Raw genomic sequence first — 24,819 nt, forward strand, 5'->3', positions numbered from 1 at the left:
CATAGTAAGTATGGTTTGTTATAGGTTATGCTTACTAGGGTAATGCTTAATTCTCAAGTAATCCATCTATAACCGTCCTATGGCTAGTAAATATTAGGTCTCGTAGGTAAGATTGCCGTAGATACAAAATGCTATTCAGTGTGCACTAGTTGAAAGACACAAGGATGTTCTTCCACCCCTCCTGGCCACTGGAGTTAGCCTTAGTTATTCATTCCGAGACTGTCGAGTTCCTGGTGTATATACACCACTGATTTGGGCAGTAGGTACGGGAGATACTGAGCTTCTCCAATTACTGCTGGCGGGGGGCAAGGCGGACCCGAGTTACTGGACTGGGGATGAGGAGGCTATACCCTTGCTGAAAGCCGTGTTGGAGCACCATGAGGAGATGGTTCAGATCCTTGTTGGCCCAACATCACCATTACAGAGAGCTCGGGCCCTTACGCTCAGCATGGATTACCCTGATGGGCGAATCGCTCAAATCCTGCTAGATTACGGTGCACTAAGGGAGTTCGAAGAGGGAGACCATTCTACCCTAACACCGGGCTTTGACAATAGCCAAGATGCTCCAGACGACATACTCATGCCCGGGCAATGCTCCGCGGACATGCAAATTTAGTCAAATCGCTGGTTGCACGTGGCGCCAATGTCAATGTTGAGTACTGCGGGTGGATTGGAGAGCTTCCAAAATGGGTAAGTGGGGGTCCACTTGCTTTGGCTGAGCAACTGGGAGACCAGCAAATGGCAAAATTCCTACGGGAACGAGGACCGAAACGAGAAGTTGGCACATGGCTGTATGCGCAGTTCGAGGGTTGGACGTACAACACGCCATCTCAATGAATAAGGAAATCTGACTGGAGGGCAACGAAGTTCCGAATGGTAAAACTTTGGACCACTAGTTTAGTGCCACGTTAGACTGATCTTTATCTATCTTATTATCGCTCTCCTGAATCAACAATATTGCGCAATAGCTGTAAGACAACTGTGTAATCATGCGACTCGGCAGAAATATGTTCAAGTTTCCTATAGCCAGCAAGAGATTTGATCGAGCTCGACGATCAGGGTTGGTCTGTTACTTACCCCTTTGTCTCTGTCGGTGTCCTTGGGTCAGATCATGTGACCTGAGCAGCGCTGGCATCCCGTTTAGGACTAGCTTAGTTTGGGTCTGGGGGCATATCCTCCAGACCTTCTGCCCTTTTCTCTTTTCTCCCCCCATACCCAATATCACATACGTTTTGTGTGAAGCTGTCAGCCTACATATTGTAGTCATCTTCCATCTTCCCCGCTTGGGGCCTATTGGCGCCAAGAGTCTCGTCCCATTTCCTCCCCTACATACTCAGCACTTGGGGAGACGCTTCTAACCCTAAGAAGTCAGAACGATTGTACTAATTCTAGGCTTTGAAATCGTGATCCTGGAAAATCTCACCTTTAAATAAATAACACTTATTCTTGTCTGCACATATACAGCAGCACCCAAGTAGTAAAGGGGACAATAGTCCTGCCGATTCAAAGGGTGTACCCAACTCTAGGTGAGCCACGGTTCTTCCAAGGATTAATCAACATCATCGGATCCATACATCAAAACTCAACTCTCAAGCTCATGCCGCGCGTACTGCCGAGGCTTTACGGGATTCCCGGGCTTAGACCCGTGCGGCGTCTAACTTTCGGTCAAGTGACTAATGATCCCGAGAACTGCTCCAATTTTGAGTTCCTTGGATGATCACCCAATAGTCAGACATTAACTGCGTCATTAATCCGGGGCGTGCATATGTGCGGGGAAGGATAGTGGATCTGGAAAATTTGAACATCTGGGATATCTCAGGGAAAGGGACCAGTTCGCTTACCGTTCGAATGTTCAATTCAAAAAAGTGAGTAAAAAAAATGAAAATAAATTTGCCTCTTTTTCCCCGCACTCGCTAAATACGAGGCGACTTGGTTTTGGTGGGTTTTGGGGTTTTCCCCTGATTTTTTCCCGGTGAGAAACTGTCAGCAAATTTCCACTTCCCCACAACTACTCCGCATTTTCCGGCTAAACTGTGGAGAAAGCCAGGGATATCCGAAGCCGAGCTCGGCACTTCCGTAACGAAGAATGTATAAGTTGCCAGAGCTGGGAAACAAAAGGGGAAGAAGGGGCTGAGGATCAGCTTTATTCGAAGGTTTCGACCATGCGCTTCTCACGGATCGCCATTGTAGCGGCTGGCTTGTTCTCGCAGCTCGCTATTGGAGCAACAACCCAATTCAGCAATGAAAGAAGATTTATGTTTGATGTTGATGGGAACTTCATTGACGCATATGGAAGTAAAATCAATTGTACGTATTCAAATGCCATAGTATGGCCCTGCATCTCCTCCAATTCGTACTACATATACTGACATAATAACACTAGATTTGAGTCAGTTACTCCCGAGTCTACACCTTTCCCGAAGCATTCCCCATTTTAACCCTCAAAAATAGATGGCAAATATTACCTCTACGGAAATAGCTGGTCAATTGAAGGGAGTGAGGCATATGGTATCAAAAGCTATTCCTCGGTGGATCTAGTGAATTGGTACGTTCTCCCTCCCGTTCTTCTGTCTAAATCAGATTGCTCAAAAAAGAAATTAGGAGGTACGAAGGCTTCCTCTATGACCCCACTACAACCAACGATTGTTCGGGATCCGGAGGTTGCGGTCGCCCACACATTATCTATAATGCCAAGACCAAGAAATACATCCTTTGGGCCAACAATGACGGTTATGTGGTGGCAACATCGGATCACCCCGCTACAGGATACAAATTTCTCAGCTCTCAACCTGCCCTGGACCCTGTGGTTGCAAAGCTTAACCCTGCCGACTTTGCTGTTGAGCTTATAAGTACGTTTTATGCTCCGGATGGAAGTTCTCATCGTCCCATGATCTAATTCATTACAGATAATGAGGGATATATCGTTTACAGTGGCTTGAATTTCACCATCACTGATGGAGGCAGTTTATGGCCTCAAATCTCACAATCATTATACCTTGGCCACCTTACTTCAGATCTGGTTTGTTTTCTTGTTGAAATCCTGGCACATATAAATGCTAACCTTGCTTGAAGGTTAACACCACTACAGTGGCGTACGACGTGAAGTCAGAGGCCAATGACATAGTCGACAACCAAGCTGAGTCGCCAGACCTAATTTTCAGGAACGGACTGTGGTGTATGAGATATCCTACTTGCGATTAATGCCTGTGATTGATTGCTAACTACATTTAGATGTCTTTGCTTCGAACACCTGTGGATATTGCAGCGGAACATTGGCTATCGTCTATCGGTCCTCGTCTATTCAAGGACCGTGGAAACGCCAAATCTTAAGTGGAGATTCATGCAATTCTCAACTTGAAGGCATCCTTCCACTTGTCGATCCGAAGACGAAGGAGACAACATATGTGTGGCATGGTACATCAGTTCGTAAGTTGCTTTTTTTTCCAAAATCTTTGGTCTCTGTGGCTTAAGCTGATGATCCGGTAGCTGGTGGCCCAAGGACTGGCTTTGGTGGCCATATATTCCAGCCTTTAGTCTTTAACAAGGATGGTAGCGTTCAGGATCTGAACTGTAGCCCGGAAGCCACTTTTGAGGTGGACTTCACGCCTGGGGAAGGAACCGCTGCATCGGGTTTAGCAAGCCAGTCAACGGACAAGAGCCCTGACCTTGCAACTGTCAGTCCTTTTCGGCCAATTCCCGACCGTGAAAAAATGCTAACATTTCCCAGTACTCCGCTGTTTGTGACTCAGACCAGTATATTCTCTATCAAACTTGGACCGCTGAGCGTACTGGACTTCTCGAGTCGGTATCCGTCAATATTGCGGCTACAACACAAACCACAGCCTTGAAAGTGACTGTGTTCAACTTTTCCTCCGTCCAGGATCTACTTGAGCCAGGGTAAGTCAACTTGCTCATTAAGCCGTCCGCTATCAGCAATTTGCGTTCTGACTGAATTCCAAATGTTTAGATATACTTTTAACACCCTGGGCGAAAGTTCCTTCCTCCCCAGCAATCTGACATGGGTATTCAATAATGCCACCGTACATGTTGATGCGCAAGTTAGTGCTGGTGAGAGATTGGGACTTCAGATCTCAGGTGCCGATTTTGCGCCATATTGCCATCTAGAATATCCTCTCGCTGCGAATCAAAAGTCAGAAGACTTGATTTTGTTCCAGCAAGGTATTGGCCAATATTCTGCGAGGGGTCCGAAGGGATCTTCACCTCCGATTCAGGTTCGCGAACGACGAGGGCTCAAGTTCTGGTCGGTAGTCAACTAAATTTTATTCTTTGATCTTTCAATTGTTGCATGTTGAAGGCATCCTACTACCTGACCACTCAATGCATATAGATCACCCGTGAACATTTCAGCACTTGAATTTTACATTTCCAAGCCTAATAAAATTATTTGAAATACTCTCAATATCAAGTTGATCCGGACAATTGTACAATAGTTTTTGAGACCAGTTATCCCTCTACGCTCTTGCGACTTTTTTTATGGAAAATGAATCCTACTGTGACTTCTTTGAGGTCACCGTTTCATAATCTCAGCGTAATTGTAAAGGTAACGGCCGTCAAGACAAAAGAGGGTCGCCATTTTACTGGTGCGCCCGAGGAATATTCAGCACCCTTATCTGCCTGACGATCGTTAACTAGGCTCTCAACGATCTTACTAAGCCCAGCCCCTTAACTAAGTAGTGTGTCAACTAGCGCAGAAAATAGGGGCATTTAGCCTAGATTAGCGAATAAAAGACAACTTAAATAACAAGCTCAGAGATTACGCTTATCCAACATTTCATCACATGGAAGCTAGTACGCTCTGCAATGGAATCTTTTGTCTGACGAGTATGGCTGACTTCTCTGAACAGAGACCATGCCTCCCGACCTGGGCTGCCTGGTCTCTGTTGGACCCCTCACCGTTGAATCCGGGGCAACGAACTTAAGAATTTGCGGGGGCTTACTAGACTCCTCAAACCTCGGATGTCGTCGCTCTTCGCATTATTTGCAGCCAGTGAAATAGCTTGAAAACACAACTCGGATGGATCGCCGTTCTATTTCTATATCGCACCCTTGTCCGCATGTGGAGCCGACGTTTTAAACTTCCAAGCAAGGCACATTATGACTACATAACGAGCTGGTAAGCATCTGAACTGGTTAATTAGTTTATCTAATCATGGCTTACTGTCTCCTTCTCCTGGCAGTTGTTTTGTTTACCAATGATTCCCAAGCATCTCCGGACCACAGGCCCTCAATGGCTCTACAACCAACTGGCGTCATTTCTTATACGCCCATGACAACGATCCGCTATGCCACTCCTTTGCTATATCCTTTGAGCTATCAGCGCTATGCTGCACCGTTTGCGAGAGATTATAGCTAGCTGGCGATCTCACGTACAAAACATACAGGTATATCCACAATGCAACTGCGATGGATACCAACGACCCTTACGGCCAGGGAGCCTATAGAGCCTTATGGGGAACCGCAACCTGCACGGACCAATTGCCATTTACTACCACGGTATCTCCCTTCCCAGTTGCGTCATCGGAGCTTGTTTCCCCCCCGATCTACGATCCAGGCCAACAAGACAGGCATGGAAGTTTACCCGCAGATTTTATGTGGGGAGTTGCAGGTAGTGCCTGGCAGTATGATGGGGGCCTAATGGATCAAGGCCGCGGACCATCGTCCGCGGACAGCTTGGGTCTTGCAGCTGGAGGAAATGATTCGATCGTTGCCGATATGCAGTAAGTAAACTCTATCTACCCTCGCTGACTTCTTTCCTAATAATTTAGTTACTATCTCTATAAGCAAGACATCCTTCGACTGGCCGCAATTGGGATCCTATATTACTTCTTTTCAATCGCCTGGTCCCGTGTCGTGCCTTTCGGGGTTGCTGGATCTCCAATCAACATGCAAGCTCTCGACCATTATGAAGATATAATTAACTTCTGCATCGAGAACGGAATTGTTCCAGTCGTGACCTTGACGCATATTGTTACCCCTGCTACATTAGTCACCGGAGAGAAAGCTCTGATTGGATATCAGCATACCGGTCAGTGAGAATCATCCTGCTTATCTATAAAACCTCGTAATTCAGTCAGGATACGATAACAATCCTGTCGTCCCGGTATTTGAGTATTTGTGCTCGTGCTGTCACGACCAAGCAAATCCAATTTTCTTCGCAACATTGATAGTGGCATTTGACAACCTGATAGATTGGCAGATCGGGTGCCAGTATGGATTACATTTAACGAACCTAACATTATGACGGATACATTTCACGGATATCATAATGTAAGCGACAATCTACTTAGTGGATAACTAGATTGCAGGAATAACCACTGATAATGTCATTTTACAGGTGCTTATGGCCCATGCAAGAGTTTGGCACTTCTATCATGAGGAACTCAGCGCTACGGGGAAAATTTCAATGAAGATATTCAACAACTTCGCTTTCTCACTCAGATTCAGCAATCCTGACGATCTTGTTGCAGCTCAATGGAGTAATGAGTTCTCTTTGGGCATCCTTCTCAACCCCATGGTCCGGGGAGTGGACTATCCAGAGTCTGTCAAAAACACCACTGGAGCGAATGTCACCCAACTGAAGACCAAAGATCTCTCTTATCTTAATGAGACGGTCGATTTCCTGGCAATCGACGCATACAGCCAGATATTTACCACTCCGCCCGATGGTGGGATTGAAGCATGTGCGGCGAATGTATCTCATTCACTATAGCCTATCTGCGTCAATACCACAGACTACGATGCCAACGGCTGGCTCATCGGGTCCCCCTCCACGGTGTATAAGTACACTACACCCACTTACGTTCGGCCAGCACTGAAATACTACGACGACGTCTACCACACCTCTGGAGGGACTGTCATCACTGAATTTGGCTGGAATGCACTTTTGGAAGCAAATATGACACCAGATGAAGCACGCTATGACGACCTACGCTCTCAGTACTACACATATTATATTGCAAACATGGTGAAATCTATAGATGAAGACGGAGTCCCTATCGTTGGTGCTTTCGCGTGGTCTTTAATTGACAACAATGAGTGGGGAACTTATGCCCAGCGCTACGACATGCAAACCGTTGACCGGAATACCCAGTTATGGAGATTCAAGAGAAGTATGTTTGATTATGTTGATGCATTCCAAAAGTTAGTCAAAGGTCATAGATGAAGGGATTTAAGGCTCTATATTTTGGTTCATTATGACAGTTGTATATTTTTGAATTTGTTTTTAGCCTTAATAGGACAAGATATAGTGAGACTCTCAACCTAACCACACAATTTAAATCATTCTCATGGTATCTTCAACTATACTGCTAAAGGCTCAGGTCAAACAAGAGTGATAAATTTCTTTCTTCCGGCTTTTCAAGTCGCGTTGATCATGACCCATCTTCTAGATACCTCTTCCCTTTCCTGGGCCGTAGACTCTCGCCATTCCTCAAGTCCCTGAGCAATACGACCCATTACAATCATGCATTTTTGATGCCTGCCTAGTGAGTCGTTGATCTCTCTGAGAACGCCGCTCAGGGGATATCCTGCTAGACCCCATAGCCCTGATTGAGATTAGCACGTGAAAGATTAAGATCACTGAAACGCTATTTTTGCGTTCAGCTTACCCGCTGTCGGCTTGAGAATAACCCCGCCCATTGCTTTCCCGACGCCCTTAAAGAGTCCCTTGGTACCATCGTGCTTCAAGCCATCACGCGGATGCGTTCCTAGTCCCTTAATACCGAAGTAAAATCCATCTTTGAGCTCCTGTGTAGATGTCAGAACTTTATTCCTAGACTGACACTGGAATGGATGTTACTACCTTTCCCGCTGCCCTGAATCCGCTTCGAAGACCCATCACCTGGGGAACGTCGTTTACAGTCGTATCATTATATAATCTGGGTGCATTGTGGAAACCTCTGGCCATACTCAGTGACAAATTTGTTGGGAGCCATATGACTAGCTTCAGCATCTTCTTCGACGCTTTTTTCCCCTGGAATGCAGCTTCATTTAAAGCAGAATACTTGGGTGGTTCTGAGGGCGTCATCGAGCTGCTCATTGTTTTGGCCTTTTCGAGCTGGAGATTCCTAGTGCGCTCTGTAGTCCGAACCCGAGAGATCTCGGTGTCGTGGGCTTCGACTTCGTTGCCCTCAGCAGCAGAATCCTCCTGTGTACTATCATCTTCTCGGATTTCTCTACGCTCTTGACCGCCATTGTCAATCTGCAATTGCCCATCCTCATTTTCAATTCTTGTTTCCTCGGTTCCGGTAGTATTCACTGGGGATAGACGTTCTGGAGTAGACAGTGCTGCCTGACATGCTGTGCGGCGATCAAAACGTTCGCGAGGATGGCGTATTGCGTGAGCAGCAGAAGAGAAATCACTCAGCATCTCTCGTGGTGCATCTATAAGCCCCGTCACAAAGCCGGTAATAGCTCCAAAAAGCACTTGAGCACTAGCGGTAATCGGGTCGGTAGGGTTAAGGAATGTATCATATTCGGTTGCACGGTGACTAGAAGCAAATCAGCTGAGGGACTCTCGCATTTTCGGTCACTTGTTGGAGACGACTTACAGCACGAGCGTGTCTGGACTGACCTTCCCAGATTTTACTAAAACCGTGGCTGCAAAGGCACTAAAGTTAATCTTCGTATGTTTGAGATGCCAAGCTGCCGGCCGATCTGGGAGTATAGAGCATCTGAGAGTTTCAGGGTCAAGATGTCGGTAAAAGCTGTTCACCCCATGGCGCACTCCAGACTCTTCCTGCATTTTCCTCGCAATAGACTGCGCTCTGTCTAGGGTACTTGGCTCAAGCGCATTCTGGATTGCTTTGGAGAGACTCTCCACGTTCAAACGCTTATATGGTATCGGTGTTGGCCCCGCTCCCGCCCGCGCAACAATATTTCCCCAGAATTGCTGGTCCCCAAAAAAGGGGACAATTATCGTCGGCACACCTAGCGCGAGACCTGCCGCTGTAGTGCCAGCACCACCATGATGGATCACACATGAAACCTGCCGAAATAGCCAATCGTGAGGGCAGCTTCCAATCATAAGAATATTGTCTGGCACTTCATCTGCTCCCAGATTTCCCCAGCCCTTTGAGACGAGAGCCCGCTGTCCAGTCTTTCGGACTGCTTCAAATATGATATTCGTCAATTTGAGAGGATTGGAAACTACAATGGAGCCAAAACCGATATATATCGGCTTTTGTCCGGCGTTCAAAAATGTAGTTATTTCGCTCGGTGGTACGTAGTCAGTCTGAGACGGGAGGAAGCTGAAGCCGCATACATCGATGTTGTCAGGCCAGTCAGGGGGCTTTGGCAGTAATGAAGGAGACCTGTATCGAAAGTTAGAATAGCCTTGCCAAGTATCAAAATTTATCTTACCATAGATACGTATGTGGTACATGTAGTCGTTGTAGAATGCCCCGGGCGGTCACTGTATCGAGAGGTTGCAAAGCTAAGGCATTTTTGCGAAGCGTATTCAGAATATCACCCAGTCCCTCCCATACCATCATATCCATAACGCTATATGACATGAAATTTGCGACGGTCGGCTTGCAGCCTTGGGGATGGAGATTCGCTAGTGGGTGGGGAAAAGACTGAGTTGGTGACCAGGGCATCCTGTTATTTGCAAGATAATTAGTATATGAAAGGGAATTGGAGTTTGTTGTATATAGTAAGGTCGACTCACGTAAATATGATATGAAGAGGGATACCTAGTCGCTGGGCGCAGTGAATATGAGCTAGGCTAGGCGGGTTGGCTATAATAGCATCTGCTACGAACGGTCGTTGTCGGTAATCCACAGCCTCACTCCATAGGTCTTCCTTGATTTGGTGGAGTTCAGTCCCATCACCCTTTATAAAGCAGGATTTCCAACATCCAGTAAAGATTTCCTTCATCTCACGCCGGCGCTTTTGGATATCTCCGCTGCGTATTGCCTTGAACCCCGGTAGCAGGCCCGGGTTTTTTACCATAAAAGCCATCAGCTGCTCTGGGTCTCCTCCAATGTTGAAAAACTCTAGGCCGCTGTCGAGAACAAATTGCCGGAAAGCTAAATGAGTTGCCAGTCTGATTCGATGGCCTTGTGCTTTGAGCTCCTTTCCTAGTGCAACAAATGGTTGGATGTCGCCTTGGGAACCAATCACTTGGATGACGATGTTCAAGTGCAGCGGAAAATGCACATTCTTCGACAAAGACCATTGTGCACTGACGCGTGAGCTCACGCGGCCGTGATCGGGCACCCCGTCAGAAAACATACTGTCCCTGCGTTGCATATGATCCAAGATCCCTGTGAGATGTGGTTTATGCTGCTTGACATGGATTTCTACCCGGCCGTCACCTATGATAAAATGCCATCGATGTTAGAGCAAGGTCAGTTTGTGAAAATCGCTGGGACATTATTTACTTAGAATACGAGCGCCAGTGCTCAGCCCATCTTGCAAAAATTTCACTTCATCGTGGTCGTCTGGTGATCCCTTAGTACTGTCACTTGGCCAATCATCCGAGCGATGGGCATTCATTAGCTCGGATGACCTTCCAGCATTATTCAGCGCTACAGCAGCCATGATTAACAGGAGTGTAGCACGTAGGATGTCAGTAAGAAAAGCGAAGTTGAAGATTTGCGAAAGTGATGGACGCGAATGATCGCCTGGAGCTCGATACGTGGCTAGTTCTTCTCTTACTTTCTTTTTATCCCGATCTGATCTTTACTGACACCACCCACCTTTGAAGTGCCTGACAAATCGAACTCCGAAGAGAATTGATTCGTTTTTGATTTTAGTGGATGACGTCAGTAGACTCACGGCCCAGGGTCCGTGATTCCTTAGCTGGATGTGAAAGATCCCCGGAAAAGTCTAGATCGCACAAACTACATCACGCGCATCGCCTTTTCTTGGTACCGAGCGAAATCTTATTCAAGATTGATTAGTCCCAGCTTATCATAGGTGGTCGGGTCTTCAAGTTTGAGAATGGTCTTTAATAAGAGGTGCATGCTCTCCGATGGTAACAAATTTTGGGCAGCAGAAACAGATCCTCGCATTGAGATTATCAACTAGTATTTAAATTTACTAATTTGTTCAACATAAAGTACATCTTTAGCATGGTCATGTTTATCGTGGCGAATTCTATACGATGGGATCAGAAGACTGCGGCTGTACCGCCACTTCGGCAAGTGAAATAAGATATACTATCAACTGACTAACCTTGCTCTCAAAGAAGAGTCCAGAATAGGCCACATACCTCTGGTGATCATATTATTGAGCATTTCAGCTTCTCGCAGAGGTTGTTAAATGATTATGTCAGTCAGCGTCTAAGGGGGTTATTCAAATGAGGAATGACGTGCACAGAACGGTAAGACGTGAGAACACTGAATGTATACTTGAGACCTCAGGGGGATCTACTCATATAATTCTATTCACTGACATCAAATAGTTTATCTAGATATCCAATTCCTTCAAGTTCGCCATAAAAGCAGATTTCCTCTATACAACCTTCCACGGCATTGGTTCATGGTAAAATGCTAGTTCGTGTGAGAGTATGAGTTTGACCGTACAATGAGTAGATAGGTGATCGGAAGAACGCTTCTCTCCCTCCTTTCCTTTTCCCGGGTCTTGGTGCCTTATCCTTTTCTCACAATGACTGGCTAGAGTGTTTGTCACAGATAGTGATTGGTCAATCTAACAATTTTAGAGGTATGGAGCCGGAACTTCTGGGACATTGTGCATCGAAGCTGAATATATATAACAGGAAGTCGAAATAGAATTTTAAGATAAAAACTGGAATAGAGTTAAATGATATTAATTCATTAAGATAATTTAGCCAGATTATACGTCCAAACTAGAAAAGGTCGACTTATCTTGTACAAATGCGAGTGAATGAGGGCCGCCCGCGGGCGGCCCTCTGCTGGTTAAGGGTCGGGCGAGGGTTAGTCATACTTCTTGGCGCCAATAGGCCCCAAGCGGTGAAGATGGAAGATGACTACAATATGTAGGCTGACAGCTTCACACAAAACGTATGTGATATTGGGTATGGGGGGAGAAAAGAGAGAAGGAGCAGAAGATCTGGAGGATTTGCCCCTGTTGGATCACCTGTATTTATGGTATTGTCCTGTCACCCTGATACGCACTACTCATGCATTAGGGTTAGACCTGTATCTATAGTATTGGGTCGTGACCCACAGAACTCCACAACAATACAACTGAGATACACATGCAACAACAGCCCCCAGACCCAAAACTAAGCTAGTCCTAAACGGGATGCCAGCGCTGCTCAGGTCACATGATATGACCCAGGTGTCGCTAACTATGGAGAATCATAAAATTAGGTAATCTGCTTTGTCATGCTAGCCTTAGTCAGGATCCGCACATAAGAACTGTGGTTCGAGGGCGGGTAATAATTCAGACAATTACACGATCGAGTACGGACCCCATTGGTCGATAAAATACGTCCGTTTACGTGAGCCGACACCAGGGACACCAACAATAGTAACCCTTCAACCGCTGCGGGTTGGGCTGAGGGCTAGAGGTTCCGGCCCTTCAAAAGGTTTTAATGAGGTCTATTTACCTATAGGCCTAGGTCCTATACATGATATGCTGCAGTCCTATGCTCTATAGGACGGGCGCTGATACAAATACAGATCCTAGGTTAACTGAATATGTTAAAATATATTACTACTGTTACTATAGCTGATCTAAGTCGATTTATCTTTCTCTATAATCCCTGCCTAGTGTGTTGCTGACGTATAGGTCCGTAATAAGTATAAGCTTTGACCTCTGTGATATTCAATACCAAGAATGCGTTTATTCGCGCGAATTAAATTTCATTTATTCATATTCATAGAGTGCGAATATGACATTTACCTTGCCTTTTTCATTTTAGATCCCTATACTACGATATTATTTGACTGTGTATTTTTCTTTCACTGTGTTTTCTCTAACCTCACCACTTTGATACTAGTAGGAGATCTAGAAAAGTAGCCCTATATCCCTGAGTAACGCCAAAGAAGCAAGGTATTGAGCATGAATAATAATTTAGTTGAAGCTATCTTGTTTCAATCTGACACTACAGTATGATCAGGCTTTTTATACTCGATTATGAGCATCTTAACTGAAGCCCAGTTACCCCCTGACACGCTTACGGAATATTTTAACCCCTCGAATCATATAGGTGTATAGGTATGCAATGTGCAGCGCTAAGGGACAGTATGTTCTTCAGAATACTTATAAAAGAGAGGGATCTAAATGAGTTGTGCTCAGCTAGATGCGCCATCGGCACGCAAATAACAAGGAAAAATTGCCGAACAGTACTGTTCAATAAAAGGCCGAACTAGTTTCAATTTAGATGGTCCCTATTCATATGATATTCATATGGAGGGATTTCAGCTTTTCATGTCTGTGCAAACCCAGTTTTCGAAAGTCCGTTCAGTGTGTGGAAGTGGATCTTTTCTACATGGTTGGGGAAACGCTGATTCTTCCAAAATCTGATCCAATCATTGGGGTAGATCTTCTCTGGCCGATTGAGAATGATCTCACAGAAGAGGCTGGCTTTAGAAGGCCCCGCTAGTTGGTTGAGGGTCAGATGGTCTGAGATGCTGTCATATCTATCAATGGGACGCAGCTCGATACTCTGGGTTGATTCCTCGGCGTCGATGAAGTCATGAAAAGGGTCACTTCCGACTTTATCTTTCCCGGAAGCCCGGAGCAGCTCTCGATGCACCTGATTAAGTGCGATTGACCGGCCTTCATAGCTTTCAAGAACCTCCCGGAGCGCGCGCAGAAACAATTGACGGCCGGTATAGGTCTCCTCCCTTCGCCCACAGGCTGCCAAAATCTCATTTACACCCTCATTCATGCCCAGCGGCGCCGCATTACCCGCATAGCAGCAGTTGAGAATGATTGCGACGTCACATTCAGCATCCACCAGAAAGGGCTGAATGGCTGACCAGTTTACCCTGTTGGTATTCTTCGGAGATGCGGACCTTGAACATAATCAGTCCGATGGCCATCAAATTTAGGGAAACTCCTTACTCGGCCCAAATGCTCTGGCCATAGGTCTTTTCCTGCCTCGCCCACTCATCGCGCGTGTTTTCTCCATGCCCTGCATACACGACGATCACAAGCTCCCGGGGTTTATCATGCTCGCGGGAGAAGTATTCAATTTTCGATCGTAGAATACGGTGTGCCTTAGATTCACCCGCTATTTCGTAGATATCCTCGACATCGAAACTAAACTGCTCCTGGAAACAATTCATCAACGCAGCTAATTCTTCCCGGAGCTCCTCTTTATAATCTGAATTCTTCCACATGATGGGAAGAACAGTGACAGAGTCGTACTGGCCATTCCGGGTTGGAAACCCTTCTCGGATACCCTGGTTCATATTCAAGGAGTCGACCAAGTCTTGGATTGTGGTGGTTGGCGGCTGTGCGGTCTCCCTTGGCTTAACTAGGCTAGGCATTACTCGGGCGACCACATCGATTACACTGTCTGGAACACCTGAGCCGACCTTCTTCCAATGTTTGGAGTCGGTTACCTCGTTTCGAGGCAGGGAGAAGCTATACTCAAGTCGATTCTTCGTCGGATGAGCCAGAGTCATTTGCTGTGCATGAGGGGAAATGGATGTCTTCACCCAATTATCGATCGAGTGCTGCTGTTCGTATCCTGAACTTGAAAGAGAAAGCTCAATTGCCACTTTGCTTTCTCGTGCATCGGACTGGGGCTCCACATCTGGCGGAGAGAAGAGGGTAATTCTGGGAGTATCTCCACCCCCTAGCACGATGTGTTCCGGCTGATCCCCCATATTTGGCAATGAAATCATGTATTCTCGTAGCTGACTGATGCCAAAACATTTTCCGCGGAAATGTTCCAGACCTTGTAACAGGGCCTCGGCGAAAGTTGTAATTTCCGTCTCGACTGTAGGGGGTTTTGTGGTGGAGGCAGCTAGGATCTTCGTTGCGCCCAAATTGCATTGACCTTGGGTACGACCCAAGTAGATACAGTCCATGAGGATGAGTACATCTGTAGCGGCAATCTCCAAGTCGTTCTGAAGGACATTCCAATCTACGGTATAGGTGTTTTCTCCGGAGTTGGTACTGCATGCATATCAGTCAGGTACCTGACAGCCTTCGCAACGACACTCACAACGATAGTTTGTATGTTCGATCCCTGTCCAAATTGGCATCGCCACCATAGAATATCATGGCCAGGTTGTTACCCTGATTGCTGGTACGGAGGAGTCGACCGAGGCTCTGGCGGAGTCGTCCGTGGGAATTTCAAATTGCTCTACGATCGCTCTGAGATTTTCAGTGAGTGACGTAGCTAGTCTCTGAAATTCCACCGATTGATTGAGATCGCCTTTCCAACAAATCAAAAGAGCGTAAACCCGTTCATACTGTGCGATGCTGGATAATGGCAATGTGAGTTCGGTTGGCGACTTCACTTCCTCGAAAGTAGCTAGTTGCTGACTCCGCTGTGACATGTCGAGGTTAATATCAAGTAATTTGTATCAAATGAAGAGATTTCCGGTCAAAACAGCAACACCTGGTGCGAATCTGAACACATCCGATATGGGAAGGCCTCTGTATATGGCCGACTAGTGTCACTTTCCTGGGCCTTCGTTCCAAGGCAGCATGCTTTCTATAGTGGCTTCCTTTGGTCCCGCTGTATTTTATTTCTCAAGACGTGTCTCTTGTCCATTGGTGGGTCAACTCGCCCATGGAAGCCCGGTTAATATCCATCTTCTTGAATACGAAGCGGCATCTGTGCTTGCAAGATCCTTGAAGCTGATGATGCATCTTTACAGAATCGGAAATTGCTCAGCCTCCATCTCCATCACATGTTAATAGATCCCCGCACTAGACAGATAACGATCCCCTGGTTTGTGTTGCATCTGTGCATAATATACTGGATATTAAGGAGTTCCCAAGCAATCGCTACTGCTAGATGCTGCCAAGAATATCCACTGAATAAAACCATCATATACGTTGCTGACACGTACCACCATCTGTAATCATCACGCGCATTCAAGTTTGGTCATTTTCTTCGTCGGGTTTGTCTTCCGACTTCAAGTTCAGCCGCCTTCTTGCTTGGTTTCCAAACACTTTCATATTAATAAATCTTTGGTAATTCGTATCGTTCCAGTCTAACTCGTTTCCCATCTACCCTCTCTCATCAAATACTGACTCAAGAGCTTCCCCAGGAATCCCTCAAAGGCTGTTAGCCACACGCTACACGCATCACCCCTCACTATGGAACATCCGTCCTCACCACTCAGCAGAAGCACGGCCAGTACCGCCAAGCGACCAAGAACACCCAAGATCCTCGTAGTCGGCTCTCTGAATATGGATTACTGCTGGAGCGTCCCCAAATTACCTCAACCAGGTGAAACGACAACTTCCACTAGCTTTCACATGTATCCAGGTGGGAAAGGTCGGAACCAGGCCATGGCGGCCGCCATTGTCTCGCAATACCGAGTCGAGGGGAAAGTGGTGCCTTATCCGTCCACAGAACCGGTGGAAGTCGAGATGGTCGGCTGTATAGGCAAAGATGCTGTTGGGACGGAGTTGATATCTGCTATGGAGGCGGTTGGCATTGACACATCGCGAATCATCACGGATCCGGAGATTGACACGGGGAAGGCAAACATATATGTCGACAATGCGGGTGAAAATACTATCGTTCTGTTGAAAGGTGCCAACTACAAGCTGAAAGCTGCTTGCATTGAGAATGTTATGAGTCTCTCCTTACCGGGCTTGCTACTGCTTCAATGTGAAATTCCTGTCGAGACCGTTCTGTATCTGATTGAAAAGGCAAAAAATCAAGGAGTTACGGTGATTTTGAATGCGGCACCGGTTGTTCCACACATTCCAACCAAAATATTCAAATTCATTGACCATCTTCTTGTGAATCGAGTGGAAGCCGAGGACTTGAACCAAGGATCTAAATTTGAACAGCAACAAATGGCCAGTGCGAATACTGTCGACAAGGCAACCCTCAAGGTGCATTACTTGTCCGTTTGCGAATCGCTACTGATCCGGGGGGCCAAAAATGTGGTCATAACTTTGGGGGCGGATGGGGGCGTTGCAGGGACGCAAACCACTGGCGGCAAAAGGCAGTGCACTACGTTTGATGCCGAGCCTGGTAAGGAAGGCGTGGTCGACACGACGGGGTGTGGGGATACTTTCACTGGCGCATATGCAGTGGAGGTCATTCGGCAGCGCGATCACCGTTCTTTCAACATGTTCAGAGCTGTCGCTTGGGCGAGCAAGGCTGCTGGTATAAGTGTCGGGCATTTTGGTGCGACGAGTGGCATTCCATGGGGGGACGAGCTCGGGCTACCGGACGAATAGATTTCAAGACTTATGCACCGAAGGAAGTGGAAGGGTCCTATGATGTAAAGAAAATTTGAATAATCTTTACCCATACGGCTATCATCATTTTCGATTGATTTTATGATTGATCATAAATTGGAGACCTTATTTACCAGTGCAGACATACATCTTTCGACAGGACTATCTATCTATCTTGATTCTTTTATGCTCCATTGACACGATGTGGAATTTTAATTATTCACATTTGCTTCAGGAGGACGAACCATATGGCCTGGCTGGCTCAGCCCGGTAAAGGAATAGCTGGTTGCCAGTTTTCGGTCGTACAAATGTACATATCTAGATATGGGTGGCAGCCCGCAAGATTTAACGAAAACCTTCGGCTCGGAAGGCTAGAATCATGGGCATTTCAGCATTTAAGCCGACTACCCAATATCCGCAAGATCTCCTATTAGTGTAAGTATCAATAAATTCGCCCATTTTCCTCGATAGATCGTCCCAAAAGACGCGGGCACTTCTAAGCCCTACAACAGGACCCTGCTCTCGAGAGGATCCGGCTCATGGGAGAATCCTCTTGAGGGGAAATTAGTCAAAGTATGGACTACTGAAGAGCACAGACAGCATTGAAGGCCACGCGTCATATGAGCTGACTCTTCGTCCTCCATCTCTCATGGTCAAATCATTCTAGGTCTAGATCAGTCTTGAGATGGTCCCGAAACCTAAAGGGGCAGCAAACTGTCCCATATTGATTTCATTGGTTGAAGCCGTCCTGATGGAGTGGGCCCCGCAGTGGCCTTCGATCCCGCGGTCCTTCCCGCTTGGGTCATTTCCCGGCGATCAGATCATTGATATCGGAGGTGCAGCAAAAGCTAATTAATCAGGCATAGAACGACGGATGGAAAGATTTCTGGGGTCGATCTGGGGGTTCGCAAACTAATAGCAAATGCACGTGATACGGGGCTCTATTGATTGATGGTTTTATCTGGTACAAGTACATACACCCACACACAACCCTTCAACGCCCAGCGGCTAAGCCTGAAAAGCAGATATCACTAATCTACAAATACATATCCCATAAAGTACGATGTCTCCTTAAAGCCCATAGTCCCCTTCAGTCATTCATATCCACGACGAGCTCAAGATCGCCCACGGCAACTTGAGTTCTAAGAATATTCTTTTATCGGTCGGCGGTGCGATGAAATATGTATGTGACTCGACATAAAAGGACTTTAAGCTAACAAATTAATAGCTAATATAGGGACCTCCATACTTGAAGATACAGACAATAGAGGTTCTCAGAATGATATTCAAGCTTTAGGCAAATCACCGTAGAAGTTAAAATTATAGAACAACATTGGGATATCAAGGGCGACTAGGCCGCATCACGATTGTTCTCATATGGTCAATGTTTCTTTGCTTCCGCGGCGTTTATTTGTCGGTCCCAGGAGCCGAACTTGAGGCTGTAGGAGCAACAGTTTCCGAGGCCTCTCGAAATGATTGATTGATTGATTAATCCATATACCGTCCCAGCCGCCCCTGTTGGAAGCTATGCAGTGCTCAACTTGGACTGACCTGAAAATCTTAACGGCATCTGCCTCGTTTTCCTTCCAGTGTCTCTATGACTGAATCACATCTCGTGAAAGTATCGTCCAGGATAGTACCAGGTCCTCTAAAGTACCCCACGCAATTTTCTTCCCGGGATTCTCTTCGCATGAGGTGGCCATCCGTTTTGAAGGGCTGACATCATGTGCTTTCCTTTTTAGGACTTTTGGGTCATCCTCCATCGGTTCATCCTCATTCTTATCATCTTTTTCATCATCGCCATCAGCTGAAGCTTCGTTACTGATAGTATTCCGATGGCTGATGTTGTATTTGAGTGATCGAGCTCTAATGCCGCTTTCTTTAAGCGGCATATGGGAATCCTTGTCCATTACAATCATATGTCTATCCAACGAGCCCCTCGTGGCATGACGGTATGACTGAACAGGGTAGTCTCTGTCAAACTGCTCGCGAGGGGTAGTGTACGCGTAGGCTTCGTAGGAGTCCATATCATAGCCCTCTATGAATATCTCACTCGCAGGGTGTCGACGACGTGCAGTCAAAGCATGGCGCTGATGCGTCTGCTTGGAGTTCAGCTTTGAGGTAAAAGAGTTGTCCAAGTCTCGGTTGCTAATCCTAAAGAAGGGGCAATCGAAAGCCTGCAACGCTGCCTCTCCATGGGATTGTTGAAATATAGCAATTTCGGCCTCATGAATATTCACAACTCCGTCTCTAATCCTCAAGTGGCGATCCTGCTGAAAATTTCCTCGACAGGCGTCGATATCGATTAAAAGACTTTTGACAAGGTCATAATACTTGTCAATTTCATTCCGGGTTGAAGGTTGCTGCGGTAGTGTTATGTTAGATTGCGCAACCAATGCTGAAGACGACATTGCATCCTGGCCATCACAGTCTGACCGGGCATTGGCCAAATTGGTGAGCCTCTTCAATTTGGCTTCAATTTCGGCTTTCTCCCCGAGAAGCGTTTCAATCAACTGGCGTTGACATTCAAGTGAGAAATTATCGGATGTGCTACTCAATGGAAATTAACAATTTGGATCCCCAGAAATACTCGAGATGGGACATACCGGTTGATTTCTCTTGCATACATGATCACATTCAGCATTAGCAACATGGTCAATTTTAACTTGTCCAGGTGGGACTTCAACAACTCGAGATCGGGACCAAGTATCAAGATGGTAAGCCTCCGTGTGCCACGTTCCAATTTGCTTTTAGCTGAGCTCGGATCTTTCCTCCGAATTGCTTCGTCTATTTGCTTGAAGATTTTCTCACATTCCTCCAAGACTTCCTGAGTTGTCAGAAACGCCTGCTGAGAGCAAAGTTTTGTCCGCCTGTCCTGTTCCAAGATATTGCCTAACTGATGTAAGATACTGCAAGTCAGTGAGATATCACTTGCAAGGCGTTGTGCTGAATGATCCACATCTTTGATCTGACGGTAAAAAGAACAAAGCTTGACCGAGAGTTTGATCCCAACCTCTGCGAGTTGAACAATGCTGGCAATAACCCCGACCACTTCAATCCCAGACATTGCGTTTAACGATCGATATAATGGACGGAAATTGCGACTCAGATTTGAAGGATGACGAAGAGAGGGAGATGTTGTACAAGTGGGGGGAGATGCCGAGCACGAGCCGCGGGGCAGTGCAAGAGTGAGATTGCTTTGTTACTAAAAAGTGGAGAAAGGAGTAGCACTCATCTAATGAGATGCTCGGGCGGAGAAGAGCTTATCATTTAGCCAATCATTCTCATCGTTGCTGTAGAATAGAAATTCAGAGTATTTTTGTCTATCTTTTAGGTGTTACGCAACGTTAGATGGTCATAGTGAGTATCGTTCTGTTACGGAGCGTTCCTGGGTGCTTGGATTTCTAAGCATGAATCAGTATCGATTCAACATGAGAAAGAACCCAAGGAGGGTCCTATTGATCCTTGCTTAAGAATGACTCTTGATGAATTCGACTACCAATTGTCGTTATTCCCATTATCTTACTTGACCTTACTCTAGCAACTCACTTGGTGAGGAACACATTTGGTGGGGCTACGGAGGGACTTGCTCCACAGCATACTGAGCACCAAAACGCCGAATTCCGAAGAATTCAGAGACGATTCCACCGCGTTGGTTGTTATAGTATCCTCTAGATAAAGACCTACAGGGTTTTATAGCTCTTTTGTTCTTCCATGTTTCCCCATTTCCAAGGCCATTTAGTAGTTTCCCGCCCATTATGAGTAATGGCGGCGAAGTCTGTTCGACAAAAAAACATATCATTATGACTCAAGACTATGAAGAAATAAAAATCCAAATTTGGATGGAAATATATGCTCTCGTCATCCCGGGCTGATCTGCAAGATCTCTTGCGATTCTCTTCGAGGATGCTTGTTGACGATGCGAAATTCGTGATCGGGAGTTCAACCAAGAGGCACAATTGAATATAGTTTGCGGAGTATAGTTACTTAATTGGTATTCTTTCCCCGAATATCATCGGGATACGGGAGCGGCGCAGCAGCTATAACTACCGCTTCGGCCATTGTGGCGAGAATTTGGTTAAATTTTTCTGACGTATCAATCAGTTCGCTGAAATACTCCGAGGTATTGAGTGGATTATTCTAGTTTGGTAAAGAATATTCTAGGATAGAATCTTTTGGTCGTGCTGTGCGCAAGTATATAGGAGGTGAAATCCAACAGATAAGTATTCTACATAATCATCTTACCCCTCTTTTTGGCTCAGCCTTGCAGTCTGTGAGAATAAGGAATACTTGATAGCACACTATACCACCTGCTATAACCGTCCAATGGATACGTAGTTCCCTATCTAGCGAGCGGCATATAGACTGACACACAAGATGACCATTTTATTACATATTGCAGATATCAGATTGGTCTATTAGACCTCATCCTGTCAGCATCCCCAAGGCTAAGCTGAGGTGGTTGAACATATGTGGAAAGTTTTCTCTCGTGACCTATACAAATTTGACCTCAGATTTCCATTGTCACCGCACGGACAGCTCAGCTGAACGACTGGTACGATACCAACTCCAGGATTGGCCAACATTAGGCGCAGATGCATGTTTTCCCACCAACCTACTTATGTAAGGTGGACAATTTATTGGCCCGGAGGTGGTTCGTGTCCGGAGACCTACTCTGTACTATTTATGTATTGGATCCCTGTGTCCAAGTCATTCTAGCTGTCCCGTTTTAGTGTTTACACGCGAGACAGTTATGTGTCACGGGTCCACTGTAATTATTGATGTGTCGGACCCTCCGTAGGGTCGAGTATTTTTGTTGAAAAATTCCGTGGGGCCGGTTACAATTAGTGGTCGCCTCTTAACACTTAAAGAAAGAAACCTGGAATGATAATCCATTATTTGCCTACCTCACCGGCAGGCTCTTCTTACTTCTCATCTTCCTCATAATCTTTATCTCGAGTTTTACATTTTGCGCGAACCTAAACCAGCGAGCAGCTAGAAAAATCAACCTAATACTCTTCTTCGAATATGATTCCTTTGTCAGATATGGCTGAAAGCGATAGTTTGATGTCTCTTACAAGACGCGATCGGTATTCCAGTCCCTGGAAACGCGGATTTCTAAATCAGCTTCTAGTTTTGAGGATCCTCGCCTTGTTATTAACCATGGCATGTAAGATTTTACGGATTCCAAGCTCGAACTCACTCAGTGTTGTGGTATTAATTTCATGACTTAGGTACGGCGGGGGCTGTTGCAATTGCTATCCGTAGCAACCATAAAAGTATCGACAGTCTCATGGTCTCGCCGCCAGTACAGCTCTCAGTTGTGTCGGCGATATCGAACATATTCTTGGGTTATGCGTTTACGCAAGGATTGATCATTTCATTCTGGGTAAATGCCTTGAGGGGTTGTACTGTGAGTCGGAGGGGCCTGGTCCTTACGGAAAGGATATCTTCAGATTGTATCTATATATGCTTATAAGTGAGGTGTGCAAAGGTCCCGGATTTGCACTGGAATTGGTCTTCTGGAAGCTCATTCCAAGGAGCTCTATTTAACGGGCTGAGTGGAAAAAACAAGATTAATTCATTAGGTCAGCTTTTGCGTTTTCTTGAGAGAAAAAGTGAACCAATAGAAAATATAGCATGTATCCTGACCACGCTCTCTATTGTTCGCTCACCTCTCTTGCAACGTTCCCTCACACCGGTATCCGGATTTCCTGTAAATCCGACAGGCAACATGACGCTTGACCTCGCAACCTATATTCCGGGTAAGTGCGTTTTCGTGCTCCTATCTTCTTCTTCAAAAAGTCTTCAAGGAATTGAGGCTAGAGTAATTCCTTTTGGGAGAGAGGCTTCCAAAGTCCAAACATGTGTGGTCGATTGAATCTGCCAGAATTGAAAAGATTCTGAGAAGTCTCAGTCACCAACTTGAACATCTTGTACTTTACACTTACTTGACACTATATACTGACTCTGAGTTGCTCACTGTAAGACTCTTATGGTGGCGTATCCGTACTCACGCGGTCCGGCGTCAATGAAATCGCATATCTGGCTCCTAATTTCACAGCTATCATGCAGACATACTCTAATGATTCTACTATGACAATGGCACATGCTTCGTGTGGGGACTCTTGCACCGCTACCATTCAGGTACATCCCCTATTCCTCAGGCTTTCATCGCCCAAATTGTGACCTATTATCAGTGACTTGAGAGGGCTCACTTTGTGATTGTGTTGAAGGGATTTGGATTTGGCGTCTACTGCAACACCACGAATGTAACCGCCTCATTCGATGAGAATCTCGGCTATCAAGCGACCTACTTTGAGACCTCAGTCGATCTTTCCTCATTGCCGAACGATGAAGAGAACCAAGGAAATCAGTTCCCCCAGGTACTGATTCTCAACGTCACATTTTTACCCGAAGACTATGAGCAGGTCACAGATAATGTAAACAGCTCGTATACATTAATTAATACTACCCTGGTTCAAAAGGCATGCACGCTGACCGGAGGGGTCGTTGAATATGACATGATTCTGGAAAAGGGCACTGTGAGTCTGAAATGGGATGATTGGAGTAACGATGCATTTCTTTACGCTGTGTAAGGTCGCTTTCTTCTACCCCACGGCATCTGCCTCCTAAAACAATGTTTAATACTAATCTCACCAATTTTAGCGAGATGCTAGGCCCTGACGATTTTGGTGGTAACAGCGCTATCGGCGGCTTTCAATACGCCGCTTCCTACCTCTTCACCTCTAGTGCCACCTGGAACTTCGGCGGCGCCGTATCCTCGTATTCCCTCTCCGGCTACCTTGCTAACCAGCTCATGACTGGCGACGCTGGAAATGATAAAGCCACATGGGAGGACCCAACCGACTACATTATCAACCAATTGCGCAACATAGCGTTCCGGACGGCACTGAAAGTGGGCAAAGATAATGTGACAAGCAACGCGACACAGAATGTGGAATACGTGGGGCGGTACACTGAGACGCAATACGTAGCAGATTTCGGCTTAATTGCAGCGGCGACGGTGCTTAATGTGCTGGCGATTGCTGCTGTGGCGCTGGGATACTGGGGGGGGGTGGCGCTTGGGAGGAAGGCTGGGCTGGGCCCGCTGGAGATGGCGATGGCGTTCGATGCAAGGCCTTTGAAGGACGTAGGGGTAAACGCGACAGCATGCGAGATTTGTCAGGTATTACGTGGAACAAAGGTTAAATATGGGGAGGTGGAGACCGGAGGCGGAGGAGAAAGTATGAGATTAATGTTTGCGAATGAAAAGGATGTGGTGAGAGGGCCGGTGTCCGGTGCTGAGTATTAGTTTTGTATCTACAGTCTGAATGGATGATTGGTTTCATTTACGCTGGTCCTTACAAAAGTTGATCTCCCAAGTAGACTAAATTACGAATCCATACCCAGCCTAGTGGGTTGTGCTTTGGAATCCAACATCGAAAGTGATATGCAGCCTATCACAACTATATATAT

The 24,819-nt window shown here is 46.2% G+C and overlaps 7 protein-coding genes across 7 annotated transcripts; 4 read left to right on the forward strand and 3 right to left on the reverse strand.

Moving 5' to 3' along the window:
* Positions 1–2,162: 2,162 nt before the first annotated feature.
* N7520_002367 (Arabinanase/levansucrase/invertase) lies at positions 2,163–4,277 on the forward strand (the record flags this gene model as incomplete). Its single annotated transcript, XM_057136302.1, has 9 exons — positions 2,163–2,307; positions 2,452–2,545; positions 2,602–2,849; positions 2,907–3,019; positions 3,073–3,175; positions 3,232–3,426; positions 3,487–3,674; positions 3,728–3,897; positions 3,968–4,277. 9 exons carry the CDS (start codon positions 2,163–2,165, stop codon positions 4,275–4,277), a joined length of 1,566 nt encoding a protein of 521 aa, XP_056998988.1.
* Positions 4,278–5,424: 1,147 nt separating this feature from the next.
* N7520_002368 (uncharacterized protein) lies at positions 5,425–7,183 on the forward strand (the record flags this gene model as incomplete). Its single annotated transcript, XM_057136303.1, has 5 exons — positions 5,425–5,738; positions 5,787–6,046; positions 6,218–6,288; positions 6,356–6,701; positions 6,753–7,183. The coding sequence occupies 5 exons, from the start codon at positions 5,425–5,427 to the stop codon at positions 7,181–7,183; spliced, it is 1,422 nt and encodes a 473-aa protein (XP_056998989.1).
* Positions 7,184–7,377: 194 nt separating this feature from the next.
* N7520_002369 (CAZyme family GT1) lies at positions 7,378–10,563 on the reverse strand (the record flags this gene model as incomplete). The annotated part of the gene is made up of 7 exons (XM_057136304.1): positions 7,378–7,565; positions 7,629–7,767; positions 7,823–8,510; positions 8,571–9,332; positions 9,382–9,618; positions 9,689–10,337; positions 10,404–10,563. 7 exons carry the CDS (start codon positions 10,561–10,563, stop codon positions 7,378–7,380), a joined length of 2,823 nt encoding a protein of 940 aa, XP_056998990.1.
* Positions 10,564–13,381: 2,818 nt separating this feature from the next.
* Positions 13,382–15,192, reverse strand: N7520_002370 (uncharacterized protein; the record flags this gene model as incomplete). Its single annotated transcript, XM_057136305.1, has 3 exons — positions 13,382–13,973; positions 14,023–15,084; positions 15,134–15,192. 3 exons carry the CDS (start codon positions 15,190–15,192, stop codon positions 13,382–13,384), a joined length of 1,713 nt encoding a protein of 570 aa, XP_056998991.1.
* A 1,047-nt stretch (positions 15,193–16,239) lies between these two features.
* Positions 16,240–17,340, forward strand: N7520_002371 (ribokinase; the record flags this gene model as incomplete). Its single annotated transcript, XM_057136306.1, has 1 exon — positions 16,240–17,340. One exon carries the CDS (start codon positions 16,240–16,242, stop codon positions 17,338–17,340), a length of 1,101 nt encoding a protein of 366 aa, XP_056998992.1.
* A 1,595-nt stretch (positions 17,341–18,935) lies between these two features.
* On the reverse strand, positions 18,936–20,407 carry N7520_002372 (uncharacterized protein; the record flags this gene model as incomplete). Its single annotated transcript, XM_057136307.1, has 2 exons — positions 18,936–19,890; positions 19,947–20,407. 2 exons carry the CDS (start codon positions 20,405–20,407, stop codon positions 18,936–18,938), a joined length of 1,416 nt encoding a protein of 471 aa, XP_056998993.1.
* Positions 20,408–23,074: 2,667 nt separating this feature from the next.
* Positions 23,075–24,655, forward strand: N7520_002373 (uncharacterized protein; the record flags this gene model as incomplete). The annotated part of the gene is made up of 4 exons (XM_057136308.1): positions 23,075–23,105; positions 23,405–23,487; positions 23,577–23,935; positions 24,010–24,655. The coding sequence occupies 4 exons, from the start codon at positions 23,075–23,077 to the stop codon at positions 24,653–24,655; spliced, it is 1,119 nt and encodes a 372-aa protein (XP_056998994.1).
* Positions 24,656–24,819: the final 164 nt, after the last annotated feature.

Source organism: Penicillium odoratum, assembly GCF_028828045.1.
Source record: "Penicillium odoratum strain IBT 22623 chromosome Unknown utg000002l_segment0_segment0, whole genome shotgun sequence".
Classification (NCBI taxonomy): Eukaryota; Fungi; Ascomycota; class Eurotiomycetes; order Eurotiales; family Aspergillaceae; genus Penicillium; species Penicillium odoratum.